The sequence below is a fragment of the Bison bison genome, unplaced genomic scaffold (assembly GCF_000754665.1).
Source record: "Bison bison bison isolate TAMUID 2011002044 unplaced genomic scaffold, Bison_UMD1.0 scf7180017864050, whole genome shotgun sequence".
In the NCBI taxonomy this organism is placed as follows: Eukaryota; Metazoa; Chordata; class Mammalia; order Artiodactyla; family Bovidae; genus Bison; species Bison bison.
The window spans coordinates 3893030-3919352 of NW_011494622.1; the positions used below are offsets into that span (position 1 = coordinate 3893030).

Below are 26323 nucleotides of genomic sequence, written 5' to 3' on the forward strand. Positions count from 1 at the left end.
CCAGGAAGGACCAGGGACCGCCCTGTTGGGTAGAATGTTTATCCTCTTTCCTTGTAGCATCTCTTTTACAAATTCCAAAGAGTTTATCCTTTCTGGGAAGAAACTCGCTTGCTTGTGACTTGAGGCATCACATTCCCTTGAGAGCTAAACTCTTGACTGTGCACCTGCCTTCCCACCACAGCCCCCTCACTGTGGCTCGGAAAAGCCTGCAGTCTGGCTGCCACTCCACTCGTGGAAGCGAACTCTCAGCTCCCGGAGAGGGTGACGATGAGACGGTCTGGCTTTGGAGTCACATGAGCCTGGAGTTCAAGTCTTTCACTAGTTACAGGGCTTTAGCCTCTTCAGCGGTCTCTTAGGATGCTGTGGACAGCTGTAAACTGAGGACAATAATAGAACCCACACCATTCCCACAGGGATGATGGAAAGATTAAATACAATGAATATGCACCTGTCATCTATAATTAAATAAACACTCGCTATTATCCAAGGTCACAGATAAAACTCCACTCTCCCAAAGCACCTTTCTGCAAGTCTCTTTCCCTCAGCCCCACACTCTGACATCCAACAGGAAGACCTGTAACTCTCCGTTCTTGACAACAAAAGCTACCAGATTTGCCACCTTGCTGAGGGCCCCTTCCTCTCTGGCTTTCTCAATGGCCCCCTTTCTACCCACCTCAACATCTCCACCAAGCTCTATGTGTCATCTTATTCCTCTTCCATCTCTTTGATTTCCCAAAAGGAACTAAGAACATTTTAGGGAATTATGGAAAGAACTGCTCATTTTCATGGGTCTCTTTTGTTGTCATTTTCCACTTTAGGTTTCTTATAAAAGTAACGAGGCAGTCAGACTTGCATATATTTAAAAACCTAAATTATTCTGATTTCTCAATGTGGAGACGTCCAAGTGTTTCACATGATCTACAGTTTAATTAGCGGCAAGTGCGACTTTTATCACATTACACTTGAGAAAACTATGACTCAGAGACGAAATTAGTTTTCTAAGATCACACTCCTTTTAATCTGAGGAGATATGGGAGCTGAACCCAGTCTTTGGTCAGGGAACATGGTCCAATTCCAGTAGCTTCTTAATAAACCCTTGGATCCTGTACTAATTCCAATGGAGACTGAGAACTACTGCCAACATTGTTCTATTCCCCAGATCCCTGCCTTGAATCCTGCACAACTTCTGTAACAGAACAGAATAGGAAATGGCAACTCACTCCAGTATTCTTGCCTGGGAAATCCTATGGACAGAAGAGCCTGGTGAGCTACAATCGTTGGGGTCCCGAAGAGTCAGACACGACTGGGCGACTACACCACCACCACGACCACCAATGGAGGCTGAGACTATGAACACTGCTTTGCCTCCTCCCGTCCCCACATCCAAAATAACCAGCCGATCGATTCCCAAGTCCTCCATGCAAACCTTCTCTTTGGTTCTGGAAGGACAAGACAGTAGATTGTCTAGTGAAAAGCGTCTAGCACCTCTCTGAAAGGTTTCCATCCAGGGAGCAGAAAAACAGGGATCCTCACTACGTTCAGCTGAAATTTTTGAAATTATTAGAATAGGAAGATCTAAAACTAAACTATGTTATTATTTTTTTTTAAGGCAAGAGCCCAAATTAAGAAAATAGGTGAACGTTTCTCTACAGAACAAATATACAGAGATCCCTCAGGTCACGAACGGCCTTTGTCCACAGCATCTCCTGGTCCTCTGTGATGCTCATTCTTGTCCTGTACCACACCTGGCTGTACCATAACCTGGCCTGCTGAGTCCTAAGCCAACCTGGCTCCTCTTTCTGTCCTAACATCTCTCCATGAGGCCTGAAAACTCAGGGCTGCCTCTTGGATCCATACCTGTCTTCATCCTCAGCATCCTCTTGCAGAGAAATGTCTCCTCTCCATTCCAACCACTATTTTCAGCTAAACTGTCTACTTCAGTCTCTCCTCCCTGACTGTTTCCCATCACCGTGAGAAAGACCTCCCTTAAATATCAAGTCCACCATGCTCCAAGTCCTTCCCAAGGAGTTCAGCGGTGCCTTATGCCACAAAAACATCCACAGAGGTTAGTCGGCCAACCAGTTTTGCAGACTCTGCTCTGAGCAGTCTCTTCAAGAGCCTCCAAGAGGAGAGGGAGGCACCAGGGTTGGCTGGGCGACTACTTTCACTTGTTTCCTGCTTCCAGAGCAGTTCTGATTCCATCTGTTGAAAGTTCAGGTGGGTTGCTGGCATGGGTTTTCAGTTCATTAAGGTTTAAAAATTGAAGGTCCGTTGCCACCCATGAAAGGCTTACTCCAGGATGAGCCCTGACAGGTAGTCATTCAGTCTATCTGTGGACAGCAACAGGGAGCATATTGTTTGGTAAGCCAGCTCAAGTCACTGTTGGATCCGAGCGCTCTATCGGAAAAATCTGCTGACTTCCCTGGCAGTCCAGTGGTTAAGACTTCAAACTTCCAATGCAGGGAGGGCGGGTTCAATCCCTGGTAGGAGAACTAAGATCCAGCATGCTGTGCAAGGTGGCCAAAAATAAAATAAAATAAAATTCTGCTGAGCCAATACCTGCTTTTCTGTAACTCCCATCTAGAGGTCTGCACTCAAAACTAACAGAGACCAGGCCTGCTCTTTACCAAGTGACTGTGCAAGGCTGTCCTTGATTATATTTTCTCTAAGAGCATCAATTCTTTGATTTGGAAGCAGTCTACAGTTTGCAAGTATTCATTTCGAATCCATCCTACCTACATGCCTTCTTTCCCCATGAGGCCTCACTCAGGCTCCTGCTCTAATGAAGCTGGTTTCCTGACTTCTCATTTCCAACTCTTTTCAACCCCATGGACTGTAGCCCGCCAGGCTCCTCTGTCCTGGAATTCTCCAGGCAAGAACACTGGAGTGGGTTGCCATGCCCTTCTCCAGGGGATCTTCCCCACCCAGATCTTCTGCATTGCAGGCAGATTCTTTACCATCTGAGCCACCAGGGAAGCCCTATCCAATGAAGACCAAACATCAACTCTGACCTCCAGACCTTCACGTGCGATGCTGCTGGTGGGAGTGGATATCCACCAATTTACTGGCATGTCCCCCAAGGCCTGGCTCGGAGCCCACAGCACTGAGGCACTGAGGAAGGTGATGTGGCACAGGTTCTGGAGTTGGACTCGCCTGGAATCAAATCCCAACTCCATAAAACGTGGAACTCTGGGAAAATCACTCAACATCCCTGTGCCTCCACTGCTGCTGATACAAAAGGGAGACAACCTGCCCATCATGAGAAGGATGAAACAGGTAATAATTGAAGCTGAGAGCATGGTAAGAGCGCCAGAATGTCAGCTACACCCCTCTGTTTTATCCACTTCTATCCTTACTCATCATGGCTTTGGGACATTTTCTGAAACACAGATACACTCTGATGACGTGCCATCTAGTACTGCTCTCTACTGTGCTTCTTATGAGAATATTCCCTTAGACAGCCAGTTACCTCCATGCAGGCAGGGCTTAGTTCAAGTAAAATGGCTCCCTGAGTGCACAGCATATACTCCAACATCTGAGGATATGGAGGCAGCAGTTCTGCACATATCACGTGGTCAGTGGGCCTTGGTCTCCCAGTTTCCGGGAAGCTATTTCCCGAGGAAACAAAGAGCATGGAGATAACAGACTACCTGAATGGCCCAAGAAATATTCTAAGAGTGGGCCAGCATGCTCTGAATATTTCTTCCTAGTTAAAACTTCAACTCAATCAACTATACTGCAACGAAAAAAATAATTTAAAGAAGAATAGTATTTATTCAGGTATCTTAAAAAAAAAAAACAAACACTTCAACTTTAATTGAAGGAAGACTGGGAAGAGCTTGTTTTAACAGTAAATTTTCATACCCAGTTACTACACGCTTGTGCTTAGTTACCCAGTCATGTCCGACTCTTTGCGACCCCGTGGACCATGCCAGGCTCCTTTGTCCATGAGACTTCCCAGGCAAGAATACTAGAGTGGGTTGCTATTTCCTTCTCCAAGGAATCCTACCGACCCAGGGATCCAACCCACGTCTCCTGCATTAGCCGGTAGATACTAAGCCACAAGGGAAGCATTTGTATAAGACAAATTTTCTCTGTAGAAGAAACCTACCTAGTCTATTCCATTGCATATATGCACAGGACATATGAACTCAGATCTTAGCTGTTTTGACAAACAATAAAAAGTAATGTATGAACGTCTCAGTAAAATCCTTTACACAATTCCAGACCATCTGGGGAATGGACTTTGAACCGCTCTCCAGAAACATTCAATGAACACTATGCAGCCATGAGCCACAGCACTTGGGAAAGCCTACAAGCCTCCTCCATGTTCCCAGCCTTTGTTGTTAAGTCGGATGCAAGGGGATTTATATTCAAAAGTTAAGTTGTGTTTACTTCCGATGAATCGCCTATCTTCTGCTGAAGGAACAATGTCTCTCTGAGGGACACAATTCAGGTACTAAGCAAGCCTACATCACAGCAGGATTTCTCACTGCACCCTCTCCTGGGATGGAATTAACCCACATGGCTGAGCCTACGAGGAAAGCTCTCACTTTCCCCCCTGCGTCAATGTGGGGCCTGGCCACATGCAAGACACTGTCATTGTGACGGGGCTGCAGATGACCTTTACTGCCGAGAACACCACGTGTCATCAATTCGCACACTGATGGACTTGTGAGGGGCACATTCCTCCATTTCCCTACCCCTGAAGTAAGACGTGCCTTCTGATCAATTATGTATGTCAAGATTTCACTGCAAGCAGTTTTCCCTGCTTACAGATTAAAAAAATAATAGTACATCTTACCATCATTGGCACCTAATAGTCATTGCTTCTGGAGGGTATGTCTGAGCAAAGTCAACTGAAAAGTGAACATCTGTTACTCCATTTTTATTTCTCCATTAACTGAGATTATGAAATTTAATCTGCATTCTAACCCTCCACTCCCTCCCCATATATTTATTTATGCATCTACTTGGTCAACAAATACTCATCTATCTAGGCAGTGATCAAATATGTATTAATTATCTGTTTTGTACCAATGACTAAGCTAGATGCTGTGAAAATATTAATAGCAGTAAATATGACAGAGCTGTACTTAAGACTGTAGAAGATTCTTCAAAATCACACATTTGTGGAAGTTACAACTTTTCTGACTAAACAAGAATAATCAGAATGTAGGCCCTAAAAAAAATCCAAATGGTGGGAAATCTGATATAACAAACAACAAGATTTTTTCAATTGCAAGAAAAAAATAATTTTTTGAAAGTAATCTAGTGGAAACCCATAGGTTAAAAAGACTTGAGACATATACAAAAATCACAACATGTGAACTTTATATGATTTTGATTCAAGTGATCAGACTGTATAAAAACTATGAAACTTATGAGACAAATTAGAAATTTTTAAGCACTGACTGGATGGATATTTGGTGATAGTGAAGAACTACTATTAATTTTTTCAGATGTAATAATGATTCTGGATTATTTTTAAAGAGCATTTATCTTTTAAAGATATTTACTGAAGTAGTTGTGAAAGAAATGATGTTTAGAATCTGCTTTAAAATATTGGGCTGAACCATATGAAATTATTTTTGCAAGTCAAAAATGGTTGAGTATCTGCAGTTTCATGCATATAGGGAAGTGGACAGAGGTACTAATGTAATAAAATGGCCATGAGCTGATTGATGTTGAAAGTGGGGTGACGGTCTATGAAGTACATTTGACTCACTTGCTTCCTTCCTGTGTGTATAAAATTTTTCCATAATAAAAAGTTAAAATATAAGGCCTATACTGTGCTATATTTAAAGTAAGTCACCAACTAAAAATACTGAAAGTGGAAACTAGAGGTCTCACTGCTGAAACACTCTAGCTAAAATATTTCTTTTCCACTGTAGAAGTAAATGTGTCTGAAATTTTAACAATTTACCTAAGTTTTCCCCTCTAATTACCTTCACAAGTCAAACTGAAGTATATTTTGTGTGTGTGTTTTTCCAACTATTTTGACTCAGTGGTTTGCTTTTAAACATTGCGCTGTCTGGATAATTTGGATTTTCCTTCAACAGTTATTCTGGAGTATAGATCAGAGTACTTGGCATCACTTTTAAGTTCAGTTCAAAGTTACCATGTGAACTTGGCCACATGTCCCGCTGCCCTTGGGCCCCTGTCACTCAACCTTCTCACGCCACCGTCTCCTCATCTGCAAACAGGGTGTGCTGAAGCAGACCACTGTCTCTCTGATGGTCTACGGGCCCGGACTGTAGAGTCTGCTCTTTGCTTAGCAACTGAAGCTCATCTTCAGTTTCTCATGGGATATTTGGCAATTCTATGGCTTTTGAACAAGGGCCCCCCAATCAACACACAAAGACCCTCACAGGGTAGGGGGTTTCAGACTACATAGCCGATGGAAAAGCTCACACACACAAATACATCCCTATGGAAGACCTTTGGGAGTTACGAAAGCTAGTTCTTTTTTTTTTTTTTTGAAAGCTAGTTCTATATTGAGATCCACACAAATAAAGGGCCTGAACAGAGCACAAACTAATAGCCTATCAAGGGTAAAAAAAAAAAAAAAATATATATATACACACACACACACACACACACACAAGTATATATATATACACACACATAAATATATACATATATACACATATATATATACACGTGTGCGTGTGCACGTGTGTTCAGTCACTCAGTCACGTCCAATTCTTTTACAACCCCATGGACTGTAGCCTGCCAGGCTTGAGGGGCCTGGTGGGCTACTGTTCATGGGGTCACAAAGAGTCGGACACAACCGAGTGACTAAGCACATACATATATAAATGTAGGTATTTAATATAAGTTTATAATACCTAATATACTTTAAAATATATTTAATGGCCTGAAAACATACTTGATATTGTCAGATAGTAGCGGGTTGCTGGAGCTTAGCCGGAGCTAAGTGACCAGCTGGCAAGAGTTGCAGGGGCCAGATGGAGGCCTAAGACTGCCAGGCTCAGCGTGGATTTGTGAGTTCATTCATAAATCGTTCAGGGAAATTGGATGAAGCAGGGGAGGTGTGTGTACCTGAGCCCACAAGCGGGCACATGCTAAAGAGAAGACATGAGAGCACAGAAATCACAACAGCAAAGGAAGCAAGATTAAATACTTCACAGAGACCACATCGCTTGTCTTCATGAGACAGACTATGAATCACTAGTATGATCACAACTTTGGTCTCCTCTCTGCACAAAGATTACCTTGATGTGCTTCACTCTGTCTTCTTTTTCTGTCTTTGGTTTCTTTCCTGTGGCAACAAAAATAGTTCGGGATTAATCCATGAAGAATGCAGAGACATTTCCCCTACATTAAATTCTTTCTGAAACTCTCACTGCATTTATTGCTGTAATGTGTAGATGGTCAAGATCCCAAACGTTTCTTTTCCTTTCCTTGGGGGCCCTGAGAGTCATTTTACCCAGCCAAGTAAAGGCAGAATTAACATCCACAATGGGAACAGGGTTGTATTCTTGCTGTGGCTACGATTGTGGAAATCAAGAAATCACAAAGGCGCTATTTAAGCAACAGTTGTTTTAGCCGGTAAATATCTTTATCTACCTTTCTTAGAAGGCCGCTCAGACATGGGCAGCATCCGGTAGACTCTGAAGGCATTGTTTCCTTTTTTTATGCTTTTGTCCTTGACTTCCTCAATGTCAGGCAAAGAGTTCATGGCACATCGGAAATTCGCCTTCCACGTTTTTGGGTCAGGTTTATCTATTCCTGGTTGATGCTTTCCTAAAAAAATAGTCGAAAGAATGAAGGTTAAGAGGAAAAAAAAGAGAGGGAACATTATTTCCAGAGTAAAAATTTCTGGAAACAGGATTGCTGGCGGGTTGTAGAGAGAATGCTTTTCATTCCAGGCCACACCTACAGTGAACAAACGTCCTGGTTTGTTCCAAGCTGAGAAGGTTCTTGGGACGCGGGAATTTTTGTTTTAAAACCCAACAGTTTCAGGGCGCTGCCGCTGCTGCTAAGTCGCTTCAGTCGTGTCCGACTCTGTGCAACCCCATAGACGGCAGCCCACCAGGCTCCCCCGTCCCTGGGATTTTCCAGGCAAGAACACTGGAGTGGGTTGCCATTTCCTTCTCCAATGCATGAAAGTGAAAAGTGAAAGTGAAGTTGCTCAGTCATGTCCAACTCTTAGCGACCCCATGGACTGCAGCCCACCAGGCTCTTCCATCCATGGGATTTTCCAGGCAAGAGTACTGGAGTGGGGTGCCATTGCCTTCTCCCAGTTTCAGGGCAAACTGGGACAAACTGGTCACCCTGGGTCTACAAAACAGCTTCAGAGAAAATAAGGGTAGAAATCAATGTGGAGAATCAAGGTAAGGAAAAGAAAAAGCTAGGAGGTCAGGAGGGTTTCCTTGGTGGCTCAGCTGGTAAAGAATCCTCCTGCAACGTGGGAGACCTGGGTTCAATCCCTGGTTGGGAAGATCCCCTGGAGAAGAGAACGGCTACCCATTCCAGTACTCTTGCCTGGAAAATTCCATAGACTCTATAGTCCATGGGGTCGAGAAGAGTCGGACATGACTGAGTTACTTTCACTTCACTTCGCTTCAGGAGGCCAGGAGACCAACAAGCATAAGTCACTGGAAGGTCTCCTTTTCAACTGACTCTCAAACAAACAGCTCCCTAGTTAAATGAAATTATAAATAAATAGCTACATAAATAAACAGCAAATAAATAATAAGAAATAAATAGCTAAATAAATAGTAAGTATTAATCAAAAATAAACAGCTAAATAAATAAATAGTAAGAAATACATAGCTAAATAAATAGTAAGAGAAACAGCTCTCTAGTTATAAATAAATATAATCTCGACTACCTTTGGGGGAAATAATTCAACCAAGGTTTACAGCTCCAGAACAAATCAGTTCTACATCCCCCTGGTACATACCTGGGGAACTTCATCAGAAAACCACATTTATATGGCTGAGTTCCTTCACTGTTCATCTGAAACTGCTACAACATTGTTAATTGGATATATCCCAATATACAGTATTTTTGGTGTTAAAAAAAAATAGAAAACCACATGTCCAGGAAATTCAAAGACTCAGTTTCTATGGAATGGGTGGAGCATCACTTCTGAGTGATGAAGTCTATACCTCATATGCCCTGGATGTGTCTGAAGACAAGTCACAGGTTTATCAGCACTATCTTCATGAAACCATAAGCCAAGGCATTTCATACATGCAGTAAAAATAAAAAGAAACAATAGCTAACAGTCTATCATATAAGTGAAATTTACCAAGAGAGTAGAACTTAAATATTCTCAACCAAAAAACAAAGTACACTTTAAATATCCTGCAATTTAATTTGTCAGTTATACCTTGATTTTTAAAAAGCATGAAACCAACAAAAAAAAAGCAACAGTACCAGCCTCTGGAGATGATGTGGGTTCATACCTGTATGGATGGCCCAGTTTCTAAAGAGGGGTGCATCTTTTTCCACATCCCACCCATGTCTAGCAGCATGCATCCAGGGGATCTGAAAAATCTTCTTTTCCTAAGAAAAAAAAAGTAAATAAGAACTGCAGCGAAGGGTTTCAGGCCATCATTGCAGAGGGTTCTAGCTAGTTTCAGCTAGTAAGACTCCCCATTAAGTAAAATCACTGGGTTTGCTGAATGTCTATGGTAAACCAAACCCATTTCCTCACTATGACCCAAACCATGACAGTCTACCAGGTGAGACTGAGAGGCAGGTGGAGTCTGGTAGGCTAGAAATAAATTTCAAGGTCAAAAGTGATGATTTGGGAAATGCCAATGTGTTTCATTATCTGTGCCTCCTTTTTTACAGGATCACAGGTAAATGGCCACTGACTGAAATGTCTATAGCTTATGATTTATTTCTGTCACTTGGTAAAGAGGAACTCCAGCTGTCTTAGGTAAATTAAACATTAGGCAACTCTAGCATGAAAACATATACACTAACATGTGTAAAATGGACAGCCAGTGGGAATTTGAGAAATGATGCAAGGAGCTCAACCCAGGGCTCTGGGACAATCTAGAGGGGTGGGTGGTGTGAGGGAGGCTCAAGAGGGAGGAGACATATGTATATACCTATGGCTGATCCATGCTGATGTATGGTAGAAACCAACACAATACTGTGATTATCCTTCAATTAAAAATAAAGAAATTTTTTAAAATTAGGCAACTCTTCAAAGCAATACACATTTCACTGCTAAAGGGAAGTCGGGGTGTCTGAGGCCATTGTCAGAGACTGAATCTCTCAATCTGCTCATGCAGCCAACAGAAATGAGAGATTTTGTTTTAGGGACTTCCCCTTCCAGGGGTTCAGTTCAGTCGCTCAGTCGTGTCTGACTCTTTGCGACCCCGTGGACTGCAGCACGCCAGGCCTCCCTGTCTGTCACCAACTTCCGTAGTTTAGGCAAACTCAGGTTCAGGGATTAGGGTGGCGGGTGGGGGTGGGGGGGGCGCGGAACGGGTTTGATCCCTGGCTGGGGAAATAAAGATTCCGCATGACAGATGGCGTGGCCAAAAATATATAAAATAAAATAAAACTAAATAGAGAAGTTAAAAAAATTTTTTTTTAAGATTTTATTCTAATCCCCGTGTCTACTACCCTGCCTGAGGAGAAAGCAACAAATATAAACAAAGATGTACCAATTATGTGAAGATGACACTCTTTTTCTGAAGAAAAGTCCCTTAAGTACAGTTCTTGTCATAGAAGACCTTCTCCATCTCTCTTACATCCCAACTCAAAACTGCTTAAATCAACCCTGGCAAATGTATGACTAGAAACTAGTGCTTTGGAAACAAAATAGTAAAACTACTTATGTGAAACCCAGTTTACTTTGCATGTTCACAAGGTCTCAGTTTTGCTTCTTGCAACACCCGAAGGAGCTGGGTATATGTTACTGTTTCCGCTTTACAGTTAAGGAAACTGAGGAACAGATTTAAATTATCCATTCAAGGAACTCACGGTAATATTAGTAAATATCCAAACTCAGAACCTAGGTCATGTGATCCCATATTCAATCACTGACTCACACTGCCAGTTGTCTCCCAGGGTTTACATTTAGATTTCCTGACCTACAACAGATCCGCTGACTTGGATTCCATGCAGATTAAAGACCAAGAAAACTGTATTTTTTTAAAGCTCTCAAGGTAGATCTGATCGTTTCTAGGGAAGGGGGGGGGAAATCTCTACACAATACACTGGAGCAGGAAAGTAAATGTCAGGAGGGATTTCCCACCTCTTTGGTTTCACACAATGAAAGACACAAATGGGCCCCACCGACCCAAAAGGGACTTGATGCCTCCCACAGAACCAGCCACAAAGCCTGAATTAAAAATATGTCAGAACATTTGAGGGTTCCCCAGAACTGTTAAAGGGGAAAATTCCATGTATATAAAACGTAGTCAGTAAAGAAGAACTGAAAGTGAGAGGTTTTTCATAAAACCCTCCGTGTTCACACTGTATCATCCACTGAGAGAGGGCGGGGTTTCAGGTTGGCCAGTTTCAAAAGGGCGGTGATCTGAAGAGGGTTGAGTGAAACTTTATTTTTTATGGTAAACGAATATCAGAGCACAAAATCACTCAATGCAGTTTTTAACATTCCCAGGGGGAAAAAAAAAAAAAACCCATAAATTTATCTCTGAAAGAATTTTTCCTGAAGTAGACAAGCAGAATCTAAAGGTTTATGCTTAAAGATACAGACCTTTAAGAATCAGACTCTTGCACTTTTTTATAGATCAAAGGAGATCTGGGGTGACACAATCTGAAATCAATCTCGAGACACAAAATTGATTCTGATAGGCAGATCTTTTCAACTGTGTGTGTACGTGCAAGCATACATAACTTAGTGATTCAACAACAGCAACACCACACAAACACACACACACACCCCTCCAAACCTAGTCTCCCAGAAATCATGCCCAAATCACGCAACCATGAAAGTAATGACTGAACCTAGCAATCACCCACCATGAATCCCCTTGAAAGGGGCCAGGGACCTAAACAGACATTTTTCTAGGGTGGCTATACACACTGGGTATGGAAGGACTGAACACAACAGCAGATGTAGAGACCTCTGCCCACCTGTAGGCAGAAGAGATGAGCCCGGCTCAAGCTGAGAACATCTGAGATAATTGTGAGCAACGCAGAACAAACATAGCTTGACCTCCAAGCGGAATCCAGCCTTCTTATCTCCCACGGCTGCTCCACTCCCCCAATATCTATAAGATGTTCCAATGTTGCTTGCTATTTTTGTTCGGACTTCTCACTGTGTTCTGAGATGGCCTGATATTTACACAAATACAAGCCTGCTTTCAAAGTGCAGAGCAGGAAAAGGTCGGAATTACCCGATGACCTCCAGGGCTCAGGGAGGGGGCCTTGGCGCCTGGGTCCAGGCAGACCTCTGCGGAGAAACAGGAACCTCATAAATCAGGGTGGGAATCAATCGAAGTGATGAGAACAGTGAACCTGGATGCCGCCTCCTTCCTTCCTCAAGAAACAGCCCAGGGAAACCACAAAATCAAGCATGCGGACAAATCCAGATCAGACCTGGTCTCTTCAACAAGCCAATGGAGAGATGGCAAAAAGGGAGCGGGCGTTGCTCATAGTTAGGAACCAAACACAACCTAGGGGTCTGCTGTGGCTTCTGATGGAACAAATAAATCCTAGAAAGATATCTGAGGAATAGTGAGGTATTCTGAATAGGAACAGGGCAGTAATGGCACTTTAAATGATGACTAATTATGATTAATTTATGATTATCCAATTGGTAATGGTATTGTGAATCCATAAGAAAATGTTCTTGGGTCTTACAGATATACCCAGTCAGGGAGTTGCTTTAGTTACCTCCCAATTAATAGTTGTCCAATCTAGATGTGAGTTTTAAATCTAGAAGGGAATTTGCTACATTATTCTTTCTAGTCGTTACATCATTCAAGCATACTATGTGTATTTGCAAATACTTATAATAAAAAGCACCTGGCCCAAGCCACAGCCACGTTCAGCAGCTAGGTACAATGCTGCTGTGCAAACCTCCTTATCGCTCCTCCAGAGGAATCCAGAGCATCTGTTCCATCAGCCCCCACCTCCTGGAAACAGGAGATGGAAACAAATTCAAGGCGTTAATTAGCCACCTATCTATCTTCCCTGGTGGCTCAGTGGCAAAGAATCTGCTTATTAAGCAGGAGATGCAGGTTCGATCCCTGGGTCAGGAAGATCCCTGGAAGAAGGAAATAGCAACCCAATCCAGTATTCTTGCCTGGGAAATCCCATGGACAGAGGAGACTGGTGAGCTCCAGTCCACAGGGTTGCAAAGAGTCGGATACAACTGAGCAACAGACTTTCATTCACTTCTCCACCCCTTCATGTATTGGAAGCAGGAGATGGAAACAAATTTAAGGCATTAATTGGCCACCTATTTATCTCTCACTAGGAATGCACTGGGTATGATGGAGTCTCCGTTTGAGAGCAATGTGACCATTGCCAACCCAGTGTTCTTGAGTCTAATTATCTTAATAGAACATATACAGAGTCATCGATGTTCCTCCCCTTCAAGTAGCCATCCTTCATGCATTCAGTCTCAGCACAATGTTACCTGGAGCCTCCAGGGTGTCAGGCCTGGCGCTGAGCTCTCAGCAATGGTCAAGACAGCCCTGGTACATGGCCAGCCTGGAGTGCCTCCCCGTGAGCACCCGGAAAGACAAAGCCCCGAGGGTGGCACAGCTTTTCTAAGACTCACAACAGCCTTCAGCAGAAGAGAATTGGGGATGACCTCAAACCACTCAAAATACAAGTAGGGATTCTTGGGCTTATGAATGGGCAGGGAATAACAGTGGGGTCTGAGTGAAATATTTATGCAGACAGCCGAACGCCAGCAAGCCTAAGTTAGCAGAAAACCTATAAACCAATGCTCTGGGGAGGTGTGGGTACAGACAGGAAATGCCCCGAGGCCACCCAACATCTACAGTGACTACAGCCACAGGGCGTTTCCGTCTGCATTGGGCTCTCAGGCAGCCCAGGAGCTGCGGGCACAGCATCGTCCTGGGAGGTGCCATCTGCTGCAGCCACTGCCCCCTCTCTGTCCTTCAGCCTGGCCCACGCCCAGCCCAGCAGAGAACAAGGGGGTGGAGGTCTCCTGTCCTTCTGCATCAGAGAAGGCACTCAGGAGCCAAGAGCCAGGTGAGTAAGGCTCCACACGAAGGACTGCCTGAGGGGCGCTAAGTGTTCAGCTGCACCAAGAAGAATCCATTCACTTTCTGGTCCTCTTTAGAGCCCAGTGGATTGCAAGGAGATCAAACCGGTCAATCCTGAAGGAAATCAACCCTACAAATTCATTGGAAGGACTGATGCTGAAGCTGAAGCTCCAATCCTTTGGCCACCTGATGTGAAGAGCCGATGCCTCGTTAAAGACCCTGATGCTGGGAAAGACTGAAGGCAGGAGAAGAAGGGGACAACCGAGGATGAGATGGTTGGATGGCTTCACCGACTCAATGGACCTGAATTTGAACAAACTCCAGAGATAGTGGAGGACAGAGGAGCCTGGTGTGCTGCAGTCCATGGGTTTGAAAAAGAGTCGGACACAACTTAGCGACTGAACAACAAAATCCAAAATACAAGGACACAGGGGTTTGAGCAAAAGGTATCTTGGTGGACAGCCCAGGTGAAGAAGTAGCTCTGAGAGGGGGTGTACGCTTCCTTGGGCTGTCATAACAAACTGCCACCCACTGAATGGCTTAGCACCACAGAAACGGATCCTATTATTTTTCGGTGGAGGCCAGAATTCCAAAATCAAGACATCAGCAAGGCTCTAAGGAGAATCCTGCCTTGCCTCTTCCAGCTTCCAGTAGGTCCGGGTGCCCTTGACTTACGGCTGCAGCACTCTAGTCCCGGCCTCCGTCTCCACTTGGCCTTCCCCTCTGTGGGTGTCTCCTCGTCTGTGTCCTTTATTTTTTTAAGATTTTTTTAAAAATTTTTATGCAGACCATTATTTTAAAGTCTTCACTGAATATGTTACAATATTGCTTCTGTTCTATGTTTTGGTTTCTTGGCTGCTAGGCATGTGAGCTCTTGGCTCCCTGACCACCCTTGCACTGGAAGGTGAATTATCTTAACCACTTGACTGCCAGGGAAGTCCCTCTTCTGTGTCTTATAAGAACCCTTGTCACTGGATCAGCCCACCAGGTAATCCAGGATGATCTCCTCTCGACATCTTTAAGTTAATTACATCTGCCAAGATCCTTTCTCTAAATAAGGTCACAACCACGGGTCCTGGGGGTCAGGATGTGGACATATCTTTGAGGGGGGCTACCACTCAACCTACTACAGACAACAACAAACCGCAGTGTATTAAGAGCCCACTTGCAGGAGACATGGTGACGTTGGAAGCACACCACTGTGTCAAGCTAGCCAAAACAGGTGGGTGGGTTTTGAAAAGGAAAAAGCAAAGGCAAACAACTGACTTTCTTCAGAAATCAGGAACATCTGCTTTAATTTCACATCCCAAATCAATATAGGCAATATTACCAGTTCTTCAGGATATAATCCTCCTAAACCCATGAGCCTTGATTTCCTTGTCTGCAATATGACAAAAAAATCTACCTGATGACTTGTTGAAACTCAACATTCAGAAAACTAAGATCATGGCATCTGGTGCCATCACTTCATGGCAAATGGACAGGGAAACAGTGGAAACAGTGACTTTATTTTTGGGGGTTCCAAAATCACTGAAGATGGTGACTGCAGCTATGAAATTAAAAGATGCTTGCTCTTGGGAAGAAAAGTTATGACCAACCTAGACAGCTTACTAAAAAGCAGAGACATTACTTTGCCAACAAAGGTCTGTCTAGTCAAAGCTATGGTTTTTCCAGCAGTCATGTATGGATGTGAGAGTTGGACTATAAAGAAAGCTGAGCGCCGAAGAACTAATGTTTTTGAACTGTGGTGTTGGAGAAGACTCTTGAGAGTCCTTTGGACTGCAAGGAGATCCACCCAGTCCATCCTAAAGGAGATCAGTCCTAAATATTCATTGGAAAGACTGATGCTGAAGCTGAAACTCCAATGCTTTGGCCACCTGATGGGAAGAATTGACTCACTTGAAAAGACCCTGATGCTGGGAAAGATTGAGGGCGGGAGGAGAAGGAGATGACAAAGGATAAGATGATTGGATGGCATTACCGACTCGATGGACCAGACCTGCTCTGGGAGTGGACAGGGAGGCCTGGCGTGCTGCAGTCCATGGGGTCGCAGAGAGTCGGACATGACTGAGCGACTGAACTGAACTGATGACTTGTTTCTTTGGAAGAGGCTAATTACAAAGCCCCTCCAGGATACAAACCTAAAATACTACAGACACAGCAAGGCTGGAAAAATATATCATTTGCCCTAAGACCTTAGAATATAGGACAGGTCATTTGAAATGAGCATATGCTTTACTTAAAATATTTCTGTTTACTTCTATGCCATCTTGTTTCAGAAGGGACTTATTTAAATAGATACATTCAAATATAATACACCACTACATTTAAAATAAATGAAAAAATAGGTAAACGAGGAGGAAGAAAAAAAGAAATAAGACTGAGAGATATCTGTGAAGATAAAAATGAAGTAAGGAGCAATATTCATACAAAAATTAGGCTGAACAATATTTTGTACACTTGTTAGGAGCGGCCACAATCTGGCTGTCAGCTCTCGGCACGTGATGCAAAGGTAAAGCCCGACCTGCTAAATTATTCATCGTGTCCTTAAGATTAAAAACACGGGGAGGTAGAGGAGGAAAAAGACACTTGCTCAGAAGAACCGTAATACTCCTAGTAGTGGGAGAGAAATCTCTCTTGGGCTGTCTTAAAGAAAGTATGCTGTAGTCATTGCTTTTCTAGATTATAACTGAATGTTTCCAGGCGTTCTTTATGTTTACATCCAATGGCTTCCTGATTCATCCCCTAAGAGTAAGGATCAACTAAACTGAGGGTTTTGAGGTTGATAAAAGTAAGAAAGTATTTATGTACATATGTAGGAGGGGGTTGTAAATGACAGAATACTGCTTTTTTCGGACAGGTAGGCACACAAACAGGGTTTCATAATAAAAGTAAAATAAGTTTTTTAAGACAAAAACAAAAGTTGTCTTTACGTAGAGAATACTGAAAAGAAAATCAATATGCTCCTTTCCCAATAGAAAGCCCTAGACTTTCCATGTCCTCCAACCCTAGAAAACAAGGAGAAGCAAGAAAGAATATTCAGAGATGGAGAAGGGTAAGAAGCACTGAATAGAAATACAGCCAAATGCTTCCCACAACAGTAATCCATGAGACCAGAGCCTTAACTCAGGGTCGAGGCTACAGTCTGAAGTGATGATAAATCTTTTTTATGATTCTTTGATATTTTCATAATCACTTTTGCTTGGTTGGTTTTTGTAATAAATAAGCATACTGTTTTGAACACAAAGAACAATTTTACTTGGGGCAGTCCACACACAGCTGCTTTTAGTAGGGATCTCTCTGTCACAGACACACACACACTCACATACATACATACACATACACACATGCACACACTTACCTTGCTAAGCCACTTCAGCCCTGGTATCATATTTGAGTTGATCTGTTCTTCCAGCCACGGGCGCATACGCATCCTTTCCACCGGCATGGTGTCTTTCTGCAGAAGAGCAAACACAACATCAGGCATTTCTGCTGCTCACTGTCATGTCCGCAGGTGAAGTCTGACACCATGCCTGACCAACTGTATACTCCTCTTTTCTTATGTGTACCCAGGGGCTGGGGGGCTATGAGAGCATATTAGGGGCTTTGCCCTGGAGCATCCTGCCCCACTCATTCCCGAGGGGCTATCTCCGTGGGGCGATGGTGCGTGAGGGCCACGCCGGCTCTCCGCTAAGAGGGGCCCATGATGAAGAAACGCAGCCAGTCAGAGGGCTCGGATACCTAACGCTGGGTTTTGCGCATGCGTGCTCAGTTGCAGCCAACTTTTTGTGACCCTATGGAAGTAGCCTGCCAGGATCCTCTGTCCATGGGATTATCCAGGTAAGAATACTGCAGTGGGTTGCCATTCCCTTCTCCAGGGGATCTTCCTAACCAGGGATCAAACCTGCATTTCCTGTGTTTCTGGCATCAGCAGGCAGATTCTCTACCACTGTACCACCTGGGAAACCCTAAGGCTGGGTTTTACCCCCTCCCAACCCGGCTGTGTTTACGGCAGATACCTTCAGTGTATCAGGTACCCAGAGGACCAGTGTTTTACAAGTACCCTTTGGCATCATCTTTTATTTAAGAGCCAAGGGTGGACACAGCCATTCCTTTGGGATATCTGAGTTATTGACAAGCTTCGAAATCCCAACACGGGCATGTTTGGGCAAGCTCTTAAGGTATCAGGTTCATTTGGTTTCAAGGTCTTTCACCAATTAGCCATCCCCTCCTAATGTAGTCTGTCTCCTGGCTTCAGCATCACTTTTATGTGAAAGCATCTCTTATTCAGAGTGCTCCCTCAAGGATCCTTCTTCACTGCCACCGGCCCCCTCTGACCTGGGGTCACCTTTCCTCCACCAGCCCACAAAACACCCCTCCCGCCTCCTTCCAGATGCACTTCTACACAGTCTATCCCTTGCCCACCTAAATATACCCAGAGTGGGATCACTCATTCATCTTCAGCCTATTTACACACAAGTCTGCATTCGATCCAAAAGCAGAGACAATGGCGACCAAGTCTCCAATTCCACAGGACATCATGGATGGTAGGACACGACGCTCTTTTCAACCCTTGGCTGCCTCATCTATCCTTGGCTCATTTTCTCCTCCAGAAATGAGCTCTGGATATTCTGCTCCGATGACTTTGGGCTAGGATGATCACAGTCTCAGTAACGCTCTCTTCCAGCTTGCAAAGGACTTCCTGTCTCCTCTGTGCCCAGCCCACAGCTTACACCAGAGGGCAAGCATCACTATGAGCCACCTGGAGCTGCACTCTCTGCCCGTAAAGCCTATTTTGACTCTAGAATTAAGGCTAGCCTTTGCCTTTCCCTCGGACCTTTTCCCTACTTCTGACCCACTCCCTGTCACAGACACCGCCTCCTCCTTGCTCCTCTTTCCCAGCCTCGCCAATCCTGAGCCATTCTCCAAGATCCAATCTCCGCCCTCCTCCCCACAAGGCCTCCCAGACATGCCAGCTGCAAGAATCCCTCCTCCTCCACGTCCCACAATGCCCACGATCTTGTACTGCTCATCGGAAAATCAAACATTGCTATAGGGCAGCTATTCTAAGGTTGTGTTTATTCTTACTAACTCTTACCTTTTTAAACGGAAACTTCTCAGCTGTGCCCACCCTCTCCTCTTTCCAAAGAGTAACTTCACTGAGAGCAGGAACTCCAGCTCTCATAGGTCTTTGGATAATCCTACAAAACCTAAATGCAGCCGTGCCCTCCAAGAGAGGTGCAATACAAGGACCAGTTCTGAAGGTCAGCCAAGATGGGGTCACCACGGCAGGCTGGCCCTGTCCACTCATCTGGTGGCTTCAGGAATAAGAGGAACCACAGGGACACCCCAAAAGGACATGGAAGAGCCACAGGGAGCCTCACGTGGCTGCTCTGAATGGGTCTCAAGCTGTTCCGATCACTCACTCCTCCATTCACAGGCCATGTATCAAGAGTGATGCTCCAGGAACAGGAAGGAAGGAGATGGTCCCTGCCACCTAGGGATTCCTGGTCTAGCAGGAGACAGGGGACAAGACAATTCCCACAGCCCAGGGTGCCTCCTGTGTACAGAATGATAAGGAGAGAGTTCTGGAAGCATGGGGTAAAGCTGTCCACATTAGATCCACTGGGTGACCAAGCATAGCGAAGGCTCTGCCCAGCTGACCCTGCAGATCCTCCTTCTTAAAAAGATCTCAAGACACAGAGGTCTGGGCAGTAGAGAGGGGCGAGGAGGCATGGATATAAGGTGACAGCTCTTCTGAAGGGATAAGATGAAAGCAGAACCACTGTGGCGCAGGAACCTCTGCAGCCCTACCTTAGCTCAGCAACACGGAAATATGCCCCTGCTTTCCATCTGTAATTTATAACATGTTCCTCCCCTATTTTTTTTTTTTTTTACAAACAACCCATTTAGGAAAAAATGGTCACCTGAAATAAGGCAAAAAACTTTGTATCTTTAAAGCCTGTGTGGGGAAATACAATCAATCTTCATTATTCGAGGATTTCATATTTGCAAACGTACCTACTCACTAAGTATTTCTATCACCCAAATTGATCCTTGGGGTGTTCCCTGGCCCTTCACAGACATGCCCAGAGATGTGGAAATCCTGAGTCAGCCGGTCCACACGCTCCCAACTAAGGTCAAACCGGTGACATCCTGCCTTCTTATTTCAGCTCTCACACTATAAATACATGTCCTTTTCACAGTCTATCCAGTGCAACATTTTTCACATTTTCCTGCCTTTTTGTCGGTGATTTTGCCATTTAAAATGGCCCCCAGAGTGGGCTGTCTGAAACACTGTCAACCATCTCTAAGTGCAAGAAGGCTGTGACGTGACTTTTAGAGAAAATATGTGTGTGAGATAAACTTCCTTCAGGCACGAGTTACTGCTTGTTGTCTACAAGATGTAATAAATATGGAGTCTTTAAAACAGAAGCATGTAAAACAAGATTACATATCAATGAGTTGATGAAAATGTGATCAGAGGCTCACAGGAACCTAATGCCTTTGGAGAAGAGGGAAATGCAGACACAGACAGATAGAGGCAGCTTCCCAGGTGGCTCTGTGGAACAATCTGCCACAATGCAGGAGGCGCAGAAGATGTGGGTTTGATCCCTGGGTCAGGAAGATCCCCTGGAGGAGGAAATGGCAGCCCACTCTAGTATTCTTGCCTGGAGAATACCATGGACAGAGGAGCCTGGTGGGCTACACAGCCTATGAAGTGAAGTGAAGTAGCTCAGTCGTGTCCCGACTCTTTGTGATCCCATGGACTGTAGTCTACCGGGCTTCTCTGTCCATGGGATTTTCCAGGCAAGAGTACTGGAGTGGGTTGCCATTTCCTTCTCCAGGAGATCTTCCTGACTCAGGGATTGAACTCAGGTCTCCTGCATTGCAGGCAGACGCTTTATCCTCTGAGCCACCACGGAAGCCACACAGCCTATAGGGACTCACATAGAGTCAGACACAACTGAGTCACTGAGCATACATACACACACACACAGAGAAGCCCACGTGCAGACACAGTCACAGGGGGAAGATAGCCATGTGAGGACAGAGGCAGAGACTGGAATGATGCAGCCACAAGCCAAGGACTGTGTGCAACCACCAGAAACTGGACGAGGCCAGGAACGACCCTCCCCTGGAGGTTTAAGAGGGAGAACAGCCCTACAAACACTTTAACCTGGGGCTTCCAGCTTTCAGAACTGTAAGAGAATAGATTCCTGTTGAAGTCACACAGTTTGTGGTACTTTGTTATGGCCACCCTAGGAAACTTAATGCAGAAGATGCTCTGAGTCAGGTGACAGGTCTCCTGCTCTGTCTACAGTTAAAGAAGATGGGACAGCAGACAGTGCAAAGACCCCGAGGGCAGGAGGACCAGCTGCAGAAGGCAGTCAGCAACATGGTGATGTCAGAGGCAGGCTGACCCCACAGGCCTGCAAAACCATGCTTAGGATTTTGGTCATCATCCCAAGAGTGAAGAGAAAACTAGAGATTTATACCAACCAATGATATTATCAGTGTTGTGAACAGTAAAGATAAGAGCTGATTATAAAACCTAGACCAGGGCTCCACCAACGTTAACATACACACAAATCTCGATTCAGGAGGTCTAGGTGAGCCCTGGGATTCTCAATTTCTAACAAGCTCACAGGTCACTGGATCACACTCTGAAGAGCAAGGCTCCAGACTCACTTGGTTCTTCTTGCTACAAAGTCTGGTCGTCCCGGCAGACAGCCCCCCTCCACTAGTCTCTGTGCGTCGTGTTCTGCGGCGTCATCTATCTGTTGACCCAGTCCATTTACATACGTCTTTCTAACAAGGATGCAGCTCAGTCAAACCTCAACGTTTACCGCTCACCTAGCCAAACTCTATGGAAATCCCACATATAGAAACTGTTCTAAATCTTTAGTCAGGACTGTCATAAATTATAAGCAGATTTTTAGGAAAAGCAAATACAGCAAGGATCTGATCAGAGTAGGGAAAACTCTATTATCAAGTGCTTCACTTACTTCAGGTTCCATGGTGTTGTGTGTGTGTGTGTGTGTTTTAACAGCTAGGACATCCCCGATGATACACAATGAAAGCTAACCCTTTTACACGGAAGCACTTCCTCTTTCTTATTCGATTTTAGAGCCTGGCTCCCCCTCCCACACACTAAACAGGTAATGAATTACCAGTGGTCTTGCCACATGATCGAGAATAAAAAGGTCGCCATTTGACATAGATTTCTCATGACTATCAGAGGCTGGGTTTGCATCTGTGAAAGGAAGGGAAGGTGGAACTCAACGTTGATCTAGCACAGGCCTACGAGGCACGTGCTTTCCAGCTTCCATCGGTGAAATTCAAGGAGCTAGCTGGGTCTTCCTTCTCTGATGCACGTTTCCCTTGGGCAGAAACACTCAAGCCACAGGAAACCTGAACAGAGTTGAAAAAGTCAGGGAACTCGACAGGGAAGACAAAGAGGTGCTATTTTTGCCAAGAGGACCGAAATACATCAGGAACTTGGACTTTGTGTTCCAGTTCTGACTTTGTTAACTACTGTGCGTCCCTGGGTCAGTCACTCAATCTCTCCAGTGGACACTTTAATCATCTAGAAAAAGGAGGAGTTTCACAAAGATAATTTCCAAAGTTATCTGTGACTCTAGGAATCCTTTTGTAACATAAAGGCTCTACTCTGATTTAACTTTTTTTGTAAGCTTCATTTCCTGTACACGGTGCGTTAAATGTGAAAAACTTAAATTTTATGCTTCTATAAACCTAAACATGGGCTTCCCTGATGGCTTAGATGGTAAAGAATCTGCCTGTTATACAGGAGACCCAGGTTTGATCCCTGGGTCGGGAAGATCCCCTAGTGAAGGGAATGGCTACCCACTCCAGTATTCTCACCTGGAGAATTCCATGGACAGAGGAGCCTGACGGGCTACAGTCCACAGGGTCGCAAAAGAGACGGACACGACTGAGTGACTACACTTTCAAACCTAAAATATGAAGCATCTACCCTCAAGCTTGACTTTGAAAAATCAGCTATCCTAACATCTTTGAGATTTGGGGTTGGGATCATCTTTGAAACCATGGCATTGATTATAAATCAATTCAGCGCACGGCAAGTATTTAGAATATTACGGACACCAGGGCTGCTACATGAAGGCACAAGAGCTGTCCGCTGTGTTTCAAGGAACAAACTCACGTCCCCCATGAGGCTGACAATGCTGACTCTGGTCCTGATTAGTGCCATTAACCGAGATCTTGAATTTTAACCTAAATAACTGAGGTTTGGCTCTTAGAATAGTAGGCCACTTACTAAGCACTTACTAGATGCTAGCCATGGAAACCAGGGTTTTCTGGGAGCTTCTCACTTCTCTTCAACCCCAGAAGGTAGGGACTTTATCACCCATATTTCAGATGAGGGGATAGGTTGGGGAACTGCCCGGGAACCCAGACTCTCGTTCAAGTCTGTCTGCAATGCCCGGGCTCAGAAACCCTAACATCTGCCTTCCTCTTGCTGCAGAAAACACTCAGATGGTCTTTTAACTGTTCTACTTACAGAGACTTTCCCAACCCCTCTCTGATTTGCATACCACTGACATGTTAATCATCCTAAAACACCACTTAAATCATGTTAATGTTCAGTACCAGAGACTTCTAATGTCCTTGCTGGATTTAGAGAATAAAACTCTGGGCTGAGAGAGGGGGGTTGCTTCTGGTAATGGCATGGTAGGTAATTCAGACCTAAGTCCCCTAGTGAAATACTAGGAAACCTGAACAAAGCGTGTTTTTCAAAATACAGTTAGAAACATCAGAGAACTAACGAGGTGGTAAAGAATTAGGAGGCAAGATCTGGGGGAAGGAAGGAACACAGGAAGGTAAGCCTGATATTTGGGGCTGCTCTTCTCCAAGCCTAGAAGCAACTGCTGAACCCAGAGAGGAAGCTGCAGGCCTTCGAAGATGAGCAGGGCTATGGACACTTCCAGTGACCAGGGGCATAAGAACTGAAGTCAGGAGCCAGCTAGGAAAAGGCATAAGAACTGAAGTCAGGAGCCAGCTAGGCAAAGGGAGTCCTGGGAACTCCCCACTCCCAAACACGAAAGTCGTGTAAGGTGTAAAACGAAATGGAAATAGACTAGCCTCAAACACTAAAGCCTGGCTTTTTGATTAATCTCAAGCCTTGATCAAATTGAAATGATCTGGAACTACCTGAAGTCACCTCAAAACATATCTTGAGGAAAGATAACATTATCCTAAGATTTATATTCTATCTGGGACTTTTCAGATACAACGGCCAGCATTCAATCAATACAGCTAGGAATCCGAGGATGGAAGACAACAAAATAGAAAACCAAGGAAAGTAGTAAACAATAGAAACGGACTAATAGGGACACATACGCAGACTTTAGACAGAACTAATGGATACACAGACACCAATGTTTCCAGACATAGCCTTTAAACAAGTATGCTTAACACAGGAAATAAAAGACAAGACGGAAAATTTTTTCAGAGAACTGAACACTGTAAAACTGGAAATTCTACACTAAAGGATAACTACTGATCATTTCAAAGTAAGAATTCAGTGGATGAGTTTACCAACACATTAGACATCACTGGGGGAAAAATGTGAACCAGAAGATAAAACAGACACGAATAAAGCACTGAGACAAAAGAATGGGATATGCGTAATAAAGGATCAAAAATCCATAGCACTGATAGATTGTACTTTAGACCTAAAAAGTTCTGGTGGTTTAGTAGCTAAGTTGTGTCTGACTCTTTTGTGACGCCATGGACTATATGTAGCCTACCAGGCTCCTCTGTCCGTGGGATTCTGTCCATGGGATTCTCCAGGCAAGAATAGTGGAGTGGGTTGCCATTTCCTTCTCCAGAGGATCTTCCCAACCCAGGAATCAAACCTGGGTCCCCTGCATTGCAGGTAGATGATTTCAGAGCTATGAGGGAAGCCCAAAAGATCTAAATATTGGTAGTTGGAAGTTCTACAAAGATAAGAGAGAAGAATGAGGCAGAAGCAATATTTCAAGAGACAGTGATCAATTACCATCTAACCACAAATTTATACTCACTGCTGCTGCTGCTAAGTCACTTCAGTGTGTGACCCCGACTCTGTGTGACCCCGTAGATAGCAGCCCACCAGGCTCTGCCATCCCTGGGATTCTCTTATACTCACTACAGATCCCAAACTGACTACTATAAATAAAGCCACACCTAGGCATAATGTAGTACCTTTGATGAAAACCAAAACATAGAGAAAAATCTTAAAATCAGCGGAAGAAAAACAGGTTCTTAAAGAAGAAAAAAAAAGCTCACGATCTTCAAAAAACACAAAACCCAGAAGCCTTATAGTGACTACTCAGCAGAAACCATGGAACACAGAAGATGATGGAAAAGATGCCTTTAAAGCTCCTGAAGTAGGACTTCCCTGGCGGTCCAATGGTTGGGACTCTGCATTTCCACTGCGTGGGGTGCGGGTTCAGTCCCTGGCTGGGGAATTAGGATCCCCGCATGCTGTGTGTCGGGACCAAAACAATTAAGTTAAAATAAATTTTAAAAAGCACCCAAAGAAAATAATTGCTCTTTTTAAATGTTAAATACAGTGAAAATTTCCTTCAGGATGAAGAGGAAATAAAGGCATGTTCACTTAGAGGCAAACCTAAAGATCTTCCACCAGCAGCCCCGCCAAACATCAGTTCCCAGTTACAGCATCACAGACGGTGGGTCACAGCGTGGTAAGAGGGCAGGCAAAAGCCTGGGAGCGAAGTTGCTGATAAGCACAGGGCTTAACTTGGAGGCTGTGTCACAGAAGCCAATCACAATCGTGCCCTGCCCCATTGCTTCTGCAGCTGCATCATTTGTTTTAAATATGCCTGTGCAGGCTGCTGCTTCTCCTCACAAAGCCACGTGCCAGCCCGACAAATGTCACCCTCCCGACAAAAGCCAACTCGAGTCCGTTTTCACCCATTAACCCTCTCTCACAGTTCTAACCACTGGACCCTCTCCCCCTATGGATGTACTGTCTGCGATATCCATTCAGTCCAGGGTACCACCAAATATTTATTCAACATACATTATTACGAGGAACTGTGTGCTAAGTGCTGAGGAGAATTCAAAGATGT

The 26323-nt window shown here is 44.4% G+C and overlaps 1 protein-coding gene across 3 annotated transcripts in view; it reads right to left on the minus strand.

Annotated features, from left to right (window-relative positions):
- Positions 1-26323, minus strand: part of IRF2 (interferon regulatory factor 2) — an 84558-nt gene that overhangs the window by 24074 nt on the left and 34161 nt on the right. For all 3 annotated transcript variants that reach the window (XM_010835755.1, XM_010835752.1, XM_010835754.1), the window contains exons 2-5: positions 17566-17661; positions 9441-9540; positions 7594-7770; positions 7239-7285 (exon numbers count right to left, since the gene is read on the minus strand). In XM_010835755.1, the coding sequence (XP_010834057.1) occupies positions 7239-7285; positions 7594-7770; positions 9441-9540; positions 17566-17652 (411 nt within the window). In that variant the 5' untranslated portion in view covers positions 17653-17661. The remainder of the gene's footprint in view (positions 1-7238; positions 7286-7593; positions 7771-9440; positions 9541-17565; positions 17662-26323) is intronic.